Genomic DNA, 12,796 nt, shown 5'->3' on the forward strand with positions numbered 1-12,796 from the left:
TATATATATATATATATATATGTGTATATATATATATATATATATATATGTGTATATATATATATATATGTGTATATATATATATATATGTGTATATATATATATATATATATGTGTATATATATATATATATATATATATATATATATATATGTATATATATATATATATATATATATATATGTATATATATGTATATATATATATATATATATATATATATATATATATATATATATATATATATATATATATATATATATATATATATATATATATATATATATATATATATATATATATATATATATACACACATACATACATACATACACACACACACATATATATATATACACATATATATACACACACATACATACATACATACACACATGTACACGGTATTTATTTTCGAATCACCTTCATGTATTCATTTTTTGTGCTTTTCTTTTGTCCTCTTGGCCACTCCCGTGATCCCTTCTTCGATATATGATGCCATACCTCAGTTTAGCAGTATATAGTGACAATACTGCTCTCACAAGCTGGGAGCCTCCTCTGGTCACTGCTGTTACCAGCAGATGGCATCTGTGCAATACATGGTGACCCCACTGTTACATCCTACACCGGGATGGGATTTATTACCTCCCGTTAGGTTTATATATAACGACAATTTCACAAAAGTATATTTCCTAGGCGTGTTGACGTGTTGAGCAAGAATCTTTTGCATAAAAAAAAATAATAATATGTATATACATCGTCCACGTCCAATTCCCATTTTATTAGCAACCAGTGTCTTATTTACGTGCTACTTAGGATTTGTGGTTACATTAACCGGGGCACATACCTTAACATTTTCATGGATTATTTGCAACTGTGCGGCTAAGGCTACAAACGTCTGGTAGAGCTTTTGCATTGCCATAGAGAGGTCTAAAAGACAAGATAAATATGCAGATAATTATTAAGGGACCAGTCACACATTGTTGACATGTACAATGTCCGAGCTCACAGCCCCCTACCTTGTGGTGTTAGGTGCGAGCTGTTGGCTTGTGTGGCCAGGTGGTTCTCCAACTCCTCAATTTGCTGCCTGTATTGCTGCAGCTGGACCTCAAACTGCTCCACTAATGCCCGGAAGTAGCTAGAAGATACACAAAGATGAAACAAAATCCCATATCTCCTACACTACACATGTAAATTAACCCTACAAACATCTCTTAAGAGATGGAGAATGGATGTGCAGGACTACACATTTGTGGGACACAGACGGTGCTCGGATCGGAACACCCAGGAGACCCGTCAGCCGGGCCGAGCGTTCCCATCCAAGCACGGTCTGTGTTTCTTGGATTTTTAGAACTGGCCTAAAGTCGAGCAGACACCAGAAATAACGATTCGCAGGACTCCTCTGTTCCATCGGCTAGGTCTGTAAGGTGTGACCACTGGACCGGAGGAAGGCTAATCTCCTCACCTCCTGGCATGCCCAGCTCTTCTTACTATTAGGTGACTAATACCAATGACTAGACTATATGGTCACTGTATTAGAGAAAACATTTTTATTCACTTGCCAGTCCCACTTATATAATGATCAAACAATAAATATATATGAGGAAATGTCAATGAAGTGGAAAAAAAAAAAATGAAGATATATATATATATATATATATATATATATATATATATATATATAACGGCTGAAGGGCCGGCAGGCCGCTGAACGGCCCCAAAGGCAACTAGACAAAAAAAAATGCAATAAAGAAAATGCTATACACTCACCGGCCACTTTATTAGGTACACCTGTCCAACTTCTTGTTAACACTTAATTTCTAATCAGCCAATCACATGGCGGCAACTCAGTGCATTTAGGCATGTAGACATGGTCAAGACAATCTCCTGCAGTTCAAACCGAGCATCAGTATGGGGAAGAAAGGTGATTTGAGTGCCTTTGAACATGGCATGGTTGTTGGTGCCAGAAGGGCTGGTCTGAGTATTTCAGAAACTGCTGATCTACTGGGATTTTCACGCACAACCATCTCTAGGGTTTACAGAGAATGGTCCGAAAAAGAAAAAAAATCCAGTGAGCGGCAGTTCTGTGGGCGGAAATGCCTTGTTGATGCCAGAGGTCAGAGGAGAATGGGCAGACTGGTTCGAGCTGATAGAAAGGCAACAGTGACTCAAATCGTCACCCGTTACAACCAAGGTAGGCCTAAGAGCATCTCTGAACGCACAGTGCGTCGAACTTTGAGGCAGATGGGCTACAGCAGCAGAAGACCACACTGGGTACCACTCCTTTCAGCTAAGAACAGGAAACTGAGGCTACAATTTGTACAAGCTCATCGAAATTGGACAGTAGAAGATTGGAAAAACGTTGCTTGGTCTGATGAGTCTCGATTTCTGCTGCGACATTCGGATGGTAGGGTCAGAATTTGGCGTAAACAACATGAAAGCATGGATCCATCCTGCCTTGTATGGAGCATCTTTGGGATGTGCAGCCGACAAATCTGCGGCAACTGTGTGATGCCATCATGTCAATATGGACCAAAATCTCTGAGGAATGCTTCCAGCACCTTGTTGAATCTATGCCACGAAGAATTGAGGCAGTTCTGAAGGCAAAAGGGGGTCCAACCCGTTACTAGCATGGTGTACCTAATAAAGTGGCCGGTGAGTGTATATACGGTAATCCAAAATGGCAAAATGGTATCAATAAAAAAAAAAAAAAGCCGGTTCAACATGGAAAAATCAGGCCCTCACACAGGTCCATCAACAGAACAATGTAAATGTCATGGGTCTGATTTAGGGCGTACACTCTGACGAGACGTGTACAGCACCTACCGCATTGTCATGTAAGCTCGGGCCATGGCGCACCGTCAATAACTGACAGTCTTACAGTTTGCCGGCCATGTACTGGTCAGTGATGTGCACACGGCCACCATGTAAGGCAACCAGCATCAGGCTGAATCAGTGCTAGAGAAACAAACACTTCAGCTTTTCTACATGATAGAAGGCACAAGGCCTATGTAATGTTGGGTTAAAGAACACCTAGAAAAACCATGGGAGTATTCCTTAAAAGTAGTGACTTGTGCCCCATGTTCAGACCTCACAGATCATCCCCTGGCCACTGACATGGCCACTTACTCTGCTGGTGCTGTATTTTCATGCTGAAGACCGGGAGGTGTTTTCTGCGTCCGCAAAGCTATTTCTGCATTTTTGAGTTCCTAAAAAGGAAAATGTAAGTAGAGAAGATAAGATGATGAAAAAGCTTAAAGGGGTAGTCTGACCCATAGGTCATCAATACGAGATAGGTGGGGGGCCGAAACTGAGCACCCAGTCGATCAGCTGTAAACAGCTCTGGAATTCGCCGGATGTGAACATACGGAGCGGAGCGCAGCTCCATTCAATGTGTAGCAGCCGCTGCCAGGAACTGCAGAGCAATTCAATGTGTAGCAGCCGCTGCCAGGAACTGCAGAGCAATTCAATGTGTAGCAGCCGCTGCCAGGAACTGCAAAGCAATTCAATGTGTAGCAGCCGCTGCCAGGGACTGAGGAACAATTCAATGTGTAGCAGCCGCTGCCAGGGACTGAGGAACAATTCAATGTGTAGCAGCCGCTGCCAGGGACTGAGGAACAATTCAATGTGTAGCAGCCGCTGCCAGGGACTGAGGAACAATTCAATGTGTAGCAGCCGCTGCCAGGGACTGAGGAACAATTCAATGTGTATCAGCCGCTGCCAGGGACTGCAGAGCAATTCAATGTGTAGCAGCCGCTGCCAGGGACTGAGGAACAATTCAATGTGTAGCAGCCGCTGCCAGGGACTGAGGAACAATTCAATGTGTATCAGCCGCTGCCAGGGACTGCAGAGCAATTCAATGTGTAGCAGCCGCTGCCAGGAACTGTAGAGTAACTCATGTACTTTTGGGCCTATTAAGTGTAACTTTTAAAGTAGAGGACAATCCCTTTAAAAAAGGCTTTTTCTGGCTTAATAACATGCATAGAATACATTAACAAACTTTACAATATACTGTTGGGTCTTAACGTCATACTATTGTCAAGATCTCTAATTAGGTCAGTGACTAGAAACCCTGTTTCCATCAAAAGGCTGAATACCTATCCTGATCAGGTCTACAGGTACACAGCGTTTTATAAGGAAGCCCTGAAAACATGGAGCTTAGGCTCAGAGAAGGACATGTGTGTAAAAGTCCACATGCATCATTACAAAGTGTCCGAGAGTGAAAAATACAACAGGCCAGCCATGAATATGAACATAGGCTCTGTGTGTATGAGGTTTGGAAAACGCCATCCACATGTATTACACTATAAATACGTTGCAGATTTTTGGAGTCAAATCTGCCAAGTGTAAATGTGGCCTTAAAGGGGCAGTCTCCAGGCTCATTAGGTCACGTGAGTGCTGTAGCCAATCAGAGGACATTAATGGGCTTGCAGTGCTCAGACCTTCCTCAGACATCAGTTTCCTATGAGGGAAGCGTGCGCGCTGTTGCCCATTAGCGGCCATTTATTGTCACCTGACTGCTGGGAGAGCCGGCACCAACATTGCTTGTACAGTGCCAGGACGGGAGGGGAGTGTAAGGGGTCTTTTTTAATTTACTGAAGGGACTATTGCATTTAAGAAGGGTTTGATGACCAAGAGAAGCCCTATCCATGTCCTAGTAAGGTGCACGGACATTATACAGGACAGCCCCCACTTGGAGACAGGGCAGAGCCGTCCTTCCACATAATTCATCTGATTGGCCACTATGCAATAATACATGGCATCAGTCAATGAAGCAATACTGGTTCCCATCAGATTGCACAGTAAAATCCAGTTATATTTACCAGAATGAATGGCAGCAAAGTGTCAAAGATTACCTGGTTCCCAATCCGGTCACTACAAGTGATCTGGCAGGACACTAATATAGGATTTCGTACCTCAGCGGTTTCAATTTTCAGTTTGTCAATAGCCAGCGTGTTCCTCGGAAGGCCACTGGATGCCACGGACAAGAGCTGCTTCAAGGCTTTGATTTCGTTTTCTACTTTGGTCATGGCTTTATTGGACATCCGGCTGATCTCCTCCTGCACCTGCTTCTGCTCCTTCACAAACTTCCTGCACAAAGACCAGCATACATCAGTACAGTGCCATTATCACCAAACTGACCGATGGGGGCGGCCGATCACAGATCAACACCGGCCAAACCTGCAACACCTAATGTGTACAGGGGCGGCCCACGCCTCCCTGATGTCAGATGTCAGGGGAGAGGAGGGCTGAGCCATGTGGGATCTGTTCTTACAGGTAATAGGGGGTCAGAAAACAGATCACGGCTCCCTTCCTATGGAGAATACACTTTCATTTACCCTGTGATGGCACCATGTAAATTAGGAAAACATCACAAGACTAAAGGAAGAATGTAGTAATAAACAATGAGGAAAGTTCCATGAAGGACATGAAGAGCCCAATATGATCACTGATGTATATGTGAAGGAAAAGCTAAGAACAGGTTAAAAGGGATTCTCCGATGTTGCTCCCTTCTGCATTGGGAGATGAGCCGTGCCAATGAGATCACATCTGCAGGTATCTGCTGGGACACGCGGGCAAAGGGGCAGGCATCGCGGGCAAAGAGGCAGGCGTCGCGGGCAAAGGGGCAGGCGTCGCGGGCAAAGGGGCAGGCGTCGCGGGCAAAGGGGCAGGCATCGCGGGCAAAGGGGCAGGCATCGCGGGCCTGTCAATTCATTAGGACGGCTGTTCAGCATCAGCTGGTATCTATAGAATTGGCATCACTGATAACTCTAAGCTCCCAAAGAAGAAGTGAACAGTGCTGGATAACCCCTTTAAATGGATTTGTGACAAACTTGCTGATCAGTGGGTACCTGACCCCTGGGACCCGCAACGATCAGAAGAACTAAAACTTTTATCCATGTTAGAATGGAGAGGCAGTGCACAGGCTCGACCGCTGCTCCAATAATGGACTACGGGGCTGCTGAACTCTGCGCAATGGGCGTGCGCTAGCAATGTGCCGTCATTGAGTGACGGACCCTGGGACGCGGGCTGCAGCATTTCCGGGTCCGTCACTGCTAGCGCAGATAGAGCATCTGCTAGCTCTATCTGCGCTAGCGAAATTCGGCACTTGCGTTAACAGCAGCCCATTAACGCATGTGTTGAACGGGCTGCTGTTAACGCAATGTGAACCCAGCCTAAGCGAAAAAATGACAAATAACAAAAGGGATCGGGTCTTCGCTATATACTTACTGAAAAGTTTCCACATCTTGACAAATCAACTGAGGTAGATTTTCATCCTTTAAAGCTTTACTGTCCCTTTAAGAAAACAAGCATTCAGTATCTATCAGGCGTGTACAGAGAGTATACAAAGAAAATGTGTATTCCTCTATTCCGCCTACAGAGGTTTCATTACAAATACATTCACGTATAATAGAAAGCAAAGACAACAACAAAATCTTACAGCAACTTACTCAGGTCTGGCTCCGGCCTTGTCACCTAAGAGTGAGAACAAGGACAGGTTAGTGAGCGTGCGTTATACCTCACATTTATAGTGCTTAACCCCTTCCCGCCACTGGAGCTGTACGTCCACATAAGGCCGGTTTCACATTTGCGGTTGTGTCCACAGCGTTTCGGACGCATACATCCGCATGCGTCTTCATTTGCTATCGCCCTTTTCTTACTTTCGACTCTGCAAAAACTCTTACTGTCTCACTTATTCATTCTCGTCTGGACTATTGTAACTCTCTACTAATTGGCCTACCTTTTACCAGACTCTCCCCGCTCCAATCTGTCCTGAATGCTGCTGCCAGGATCATATTCCTCGCCAACCGTTACACCGATGCCTCTACCTTGTGCCAGTCATTACACTGGCTACCCATCCAATCCAGAATCCAGTACAAAACTACTACCCTCATCCACAAAGCACTCCATGGCTCAGCACCACCCTACATCTCCTCTCTGGTCTCAGTCTACCAACCTACCCGTGCCCTCCGCTCTGCTAATGACCTCAGGTTAGCATCCTCAATAATCAGAACCTCCCACTCCCGTCTCCAAGACTTTACACGTGCGGCGCCGATTCTTTGGAATGCACTACCTAGGTTAATACAATTAATCCCCAATCCCCACAGTTTTAAGCGTGCACTAAAAACTCATTTGTTCAGATTGGCCTACCGCCTCAATGCATTAACCTAACTATCCCTGTGTGGCCTATTAATAAAAAACAACAACATAATCACGTTCCTCCATCATGTTCTCATACACTTTATGCAGTTAATAGCCTCTGTGTCTGTACTGTTACATACTTAGGCAGTTAACTGGTCCATGCAGCTTTACATGAACACCCGAGCCTTACACTATGGCTGGTCCAAATAACTAAAGCAATTGTTACCATCCACCTCTCGTGTCTCCCCTTTTCCTCATAGATTGTAAGCTTGCGAGCAGCAGGGCCCTCATTCCTCCTGGTATCTGTTTTGAACTGTGATTTCTGTTATGCTGTAATGTCTGTTGTCTGTATAAGTCCCCTCTATAAGTTGTAAAGCGCTGCGGAATATGTTGGCGCTATATAAATAAAATTATTATTATTATTATTATTATCTTTAACATTGTAGACGCAGGTGCATGCGTTCGCCCGCGTTTGCTTAAGCATGCATATTTTCGCGGTGTACGGCCAGGCGCAGCTGACGCACCATGTTAGAATTTTTGTGGCGGCAAATTTCTGCCACCATATGCATGCGGACGCTTGCGGAAGGAGTGCGGCAAAGCAACGCATTACAGTCTATGAGAACACATAGGAACGCAAGGACATGCGTTCACACAAGGGTCTATATACAGAAATCCCGTGAGCCACGCCCAGTGGGTGTGGTTTGTGTTAAGGAAATTGTCCTTGAAATATGCAAACGTTGCTTTTTTTATCCATGATGCGTAAGTTGATGCGGAAAAAAAAAACGCAGCGTTATCATGCATTTTGCCATGCGGTTGCGTACGAAACGCTGCAGACTCAACCGTGGTATTGGCAAACTTTGAAAACATTAACTGCAAACAAAAATATATATATATATATATATATATATATATATATATATATATATATATATAATGGATTACCCAGGGAAGCAGCGGGATTAAATACAGCAAAGGATGTCCAATTATAACATAATGACAGGTCTCCTTTAAAGAGAATCTGTCAGTAGGATCAACCCTGCGAACATGTAGTTAATAGAAAGTTGCATAAAATTATACCTTGATATCTGCGATCAGATGACTTATTCCAGTGAAATTCATGTGTGGTTTTTTTTTTTATATTCAAAGGAGCTGTGGAGATCTCTGGACCGGACATAGATGTCCCTGAGAATCTGCCTCCAGAGATTATTGTTAATGTAAATGCTAGTTACCAGTGCGAGACATGTAATGACTGACAGTCTGCTCTCATAATCGCACACAGCTCAGCTGTGAGGTTAGAGCTAACAGTACAGCAGAAGTAAACTTTTCTGGTTACAAACACATCTGCAGTTGTCCTCTCACAGCGCTGTCAGCTCTGTTGTACTGCCCTTCCCCCAAACTGGCTGCCCTTTTTATGCAACTTTCTATTAACTACATGTTCGCAGGGTTGATCCTACTGAGATTCCTTTTTTTATGCCAATTTTAAGAATAAAAAAAATGAAAGCAACTCCACACAAAACCAACATATTATCCCCATTCCTAATATTCCATTCAACAAAACTATATTATTTATCCTGCCTAATCAACGTAGTTTAAAAAAAATGTATAAATATAGATGAAATTATGATAGAATTGCTCTCTTTGGCCATTGCCTCACAAAAAAAATGAAATAAAAACAGTGATCAAGTGCAGGAATCCCAAAATGGCTCCAATAAAACCACCGAAAAAAAATGAAAGCAGTCGGGGTACTCGCAATATGGAAAAAAATTATATATATTATATATAAAATAGACACACACATATGCATATATACACATATACATACACACACACACACTACACTTAAAAGTTAACATGTCAATTACACTGCACAGGGAGCACCGTGAAAACAGGGATTTTTGTGTACTCACCGTAAAATCCTTTTCTCCGAGCCAATCATTGGGGGACACAGGACCATTGACCATGGGTGTTATGCTGCTGCCACTAGGAGGACACTAAGGCTACTTTCACACTAGCGTTGTTTTGCATACGTCGCAATGCGTCGTTTAGGAGAAAAAACGCATCCTGCAAAGTTGTCTGCAGGATGCGTTTTTGCCCCATAGACTTACATTAGCGACGCATTGCGACGTATGGCCACACGTCGCATCCGTCGTGCGATGGATGCGTCGTGTTTTGGCGGACTGTCAGCACAAAAAAACATTACATGTAATGTTTTTTTGCGCGTCGTGTCAGCCATTTTTGGTCGCGCATGTGCGGCCGAAACTCCGCCCCCTCCTCCCCGGACATTACAATGGGGCAGCGGAAGCGTCGTAAGACTGCTTCCGCTGCCCACGTCGGGCATTACTTTCACAACGCGCGTCGGTACGTCGGGCCGACGCATAGCGAAGGCCCCGTGCCGACGCTAGTGTGAAAGAAGCCTAAGTAATACAGAAAGAATAGCTCCTCCCCTGCAGTATACACCCTCCTGCTGGCTCCAAGTGAACCAGTTCGGTAACAAAGCAGTAGGAGCTTAACATTTAACCAGTATGAACTATGTCAAAAACAAGCCAACACAGAAAACCAAAGCCGTTAGGCTAACAGGGTGGGTACTGTGTCCCCCAATGATTGGCTTGGAGAAAAGGATTTTACGGTGAGTACACAAAAATCCCTGTTTCTCCCATGCCTCATTGGGGGACACAAGACCATGGGACGTCCTAAAGCAGTCCCTGGGTGGGGAACAATCAACTGCAATTGCTCCTTGTACCCACAGATTACAGATGTGGCACAGCCGCCTGCAAAATTCGTCTTCCAATGGTCGCATCTGCCGAGGCCTGAGAATGAATATGGTAATGTTTTGTAAACGTATGCAGACTGGACCAGGTCGCAGCTCTGCAAACTTGTGCTGCCGAAGCTTGGTGCCGGATGGCCCAAGACGCACCCACTGACCGAGTGGAATGAGCCTTAATCCTTGCTGGGACAGAATGACCTCTGACTCGGTAGGACTCCTGAATAGCTCAACGAATCCATTTGGCTATTGTCGCCTTGGAAGCGGGAAACCCCTTCCTTGGCCCTTCCGGGAGCACAAACAGGGCATCCGACCTGCGGAAGGACGCCGTCCACGAGACGTATCTCCTGAGAGCTCTCACTAAATCCAGTGTGTGGAGGGCCTTCTCATTGCGATGTACCGGTGCCGGACAGAGACGGTAAGACAATCTCCTGATTGAGGTGAAAGGAGGAGACAACTTTTGGCAAAAAGGTCGGGGATGTTCTCAAAACCACCTTATCTTGATGAAAATTCAGGAATGGAACTTGACAAGACAGAGCCGACAGCTCCAAGACTCGTGTAATGGACGTGACCGCAACCAGGAAGGCAACCTTCCATGAAAGAAAGGACTGGGAAACCTCCTGTAGAGGTTCGAAAGGAGCTTCTTGAAAGACTCTGAGGACCAGATTAAGGTCCCATGGTTCCAATGGCATCTTATAGGGCAGCACCCTATGGGAGACTCCCTGAATAAACGTCTTCACTTGTAATCTTTTGGCAATCCTGCGTTGGAACAGAACAGACAGGGCTGAAATCTGCCCCTTGAGAGAACTAAGGGCAAGACCCAAGTCCAAACCCGTTTATAAAAATTTGAGGATGGAATGAATGGAAAATTCAAGAGGAGAACGTCCCCAGTCGTTGCACCAGGAAAAGAAGGTTTTCCAAGTGCGATGATAAATGCGCATAGACGTAGGCTTTCTAGTGCTGATCATGGTAGATATGACTTCCGGAGAGAAACCTGCCTGGGTTAGAACCCAGGACTCAATGGCCATGCCGTCAAACACAGGGCCTCAGAGTTCTGGCGGTAAATGGGGCCCTGTGATAGCAGGTCTGCGCGATTCGGTAATCGCCAGGGAACATCGGCGACTAGTTGAACTAGTTCCGCGTACCACTCCCGGCGCGGCCAATCTGGAGCAATCAGGATTACCGGTACTCCCTCCGCTCTGATCTTCTTGATGACTCTCGGCAGTAAGGGGAGCGGGGGAAATATGTACGGAAGCCGAAAATGATGCCACGGGAGTACGAGTGCATCTGCCCCGATTGCTGCTGGATCGTGGGACCGAGCTATGAAGTCGGGAACCTTGGAATTTAGCCTTGAGGCCATCAGATCCACGTCCGGAGTTCCCCAACGACAGCAGATCTGGTGGAAGATCTCCAGATGGAGAGACCACTCTCCGGAGTCGAGGCCTTGACGACTGAGGAAATCTGCCTCCCAATTGTCCACTCCCGGGATGTGAACCGCAGAAATCATTGAACGGTTGTCCTCGGCCCAACGGAGAATGTAGCCTACCTCGTTCATGGTTACCATGCTGCGGGTTCCCCCTTGTCGGTTGATGTATGCCACTACAATGGCATTGTCGGACTGAATCCTGATGGGACGACCAGCCAGGAAGGGATGGAATTGGAGAAGAGCTAACCTGATTGCCCGAATTTCCAAGATGTTGATCGGAAGGCGTGATTCCTGAAGTGACCAGCGGCCCTGAGCAGTGTGATGTAAGAACACCGCTCCCCAGCCTAGAATACTGGCATCTGTTGTCACAACTAGCCAATGTACTGGAAGAAAAAAGACTACCCTTGATTCAGGGAGGACTTTAATGTCCACCACCTGAGAGACTGTGACTCGGTGGGGAAGGAAGAACCGACGGTCGAGGGAGAAAGGGTTCCTGTCCCAAACAGCCAGGAGGGCATGTTGTAAGGGACGGAGGTGTAATTGGGCAAATGGAACCGCCTCCAAGGCTGCTACCATCCTGCCGAGGACTCTCATACTGAAGCGCAGAGAGTGAGTGCGAGGTTGAGAGAGCTTCTGAGCTTCCCGCTGTAAGGCTGAGATCTTTTCCGGGGGAAGAAGCACCAACCCCTGGGACGAGTCCAGTATCATTCCTAGAAAGGAAATTCGCTGAGCCGATACTGGGGAAGATTTTTTGAAGTTTATCTTCCAACCCAGGCGAGAGAATCTATTGTGATGTTCACAGCCTCCATGTAGGCGCGTAAAGAGGGGCCTTTGATGAGGACATCGTCTAGATACGGTAGCACCACCACGCCTCGGGTGTGAAGGATGGCCATGACCTTGGTGAATACCCTGGGAGCGGTGGCGAGGCCGAAGGGCAAAGCAACGAATGTGAAGTGTTGTTCCTGAACTGCAAAGCGAAGGAACCTCTTGTGGAAGGGAAAATTGGAATGTGGAGGTACGCGTCCTGGATGTCTATAGACGCCAGGAACTCGCCTTTTTCCATGGAGGCGATGACAGAACGAAGCGATTCGTAACTGTCGTACCCTGACAAACTTGTTCAGTAGTTTTAGGTCCAGTATGGGCCGTACTGTACCGTCCTTCTTTGGAACAATGAACAGGTTTGAATAAAAACCTTGAAACCTTTCGCTTTGAGGGACCGGGATAATAACCCCGTCCTCCTTTAGAGAGCTTATGGCTCGGAAGAACTCTGATGCCTTTGCCTAGGCCTGCCTCTCCATGAAAGGGAAGATTTGTAAGAGGTTTGGGGACCTCTATCCCTACGCCGGTCCGGAAGATGTGGAAGTAGAGGACCAATTTGAGTTGGAACGGGAAAAAAAAATAAAATCGAGACGGAGCCTGCTGTTGCTGGTTCCGAAAGGGCCGAAAGGGTCTCTGTTGTGGGAGAA

At 45.7% G+C, this 12,796-nt stretch overlaps 1 protein-coding gene across 3 annotated transcripts in view; it reads right to left on the reverse strand.

Annotated features, from left to right (window-relative positions):
* Positions 1-12,796, reverse strand: part of NUP58 (nucleoporin 58) — a 94,998-nt gene that overhangs the window by 32,426 nt on the left and 49,776 nt on the right. For all 3 annotated transcript variants that reach the window (XM_077298317.1, XM_077298315.1, XM_077298316.1), the window contains exons 6-11: positions 6,453-6,477; positions 6,232-6,297; positions 4,917-5,091; positions 3,130-3,209; positions 1,020-1,138; positions 848-930 (exon numbers count right to left, since the gene is read on the reverse strand). In XM_077298317.1, the coding sequence (XP_077154432.1) occupies positions 848-930; positions 1,020-1,138; positions 3,130-3,209; positions 4,917-5,091; positions 6,232-6,297; positions 6,453-6,477 (548 nt within the window). The remainder of the gene's footprint in view (positions 1-847; positions 931-1,019; positions 1,139-3,129; positions 3,210-4,916; positions 5,092-6,231; positions 6,298-6,452; positions 6,478-12,796) is intronic.

This window comes from Ranitomeya variabilis, chromosome 3, assembly GCF_051348905.1.
Source record: "Ranitomeya variabilis isolate aRanVar5 chromosome 3, aRanVar5.hap1, whole genome shotgun sequence".
NCBI lineage: Eukaryota > Metazoa > Chordata > Amphibia > Anura > Dendrobatidae > Ranitomeya > Ranitomeya variabilis.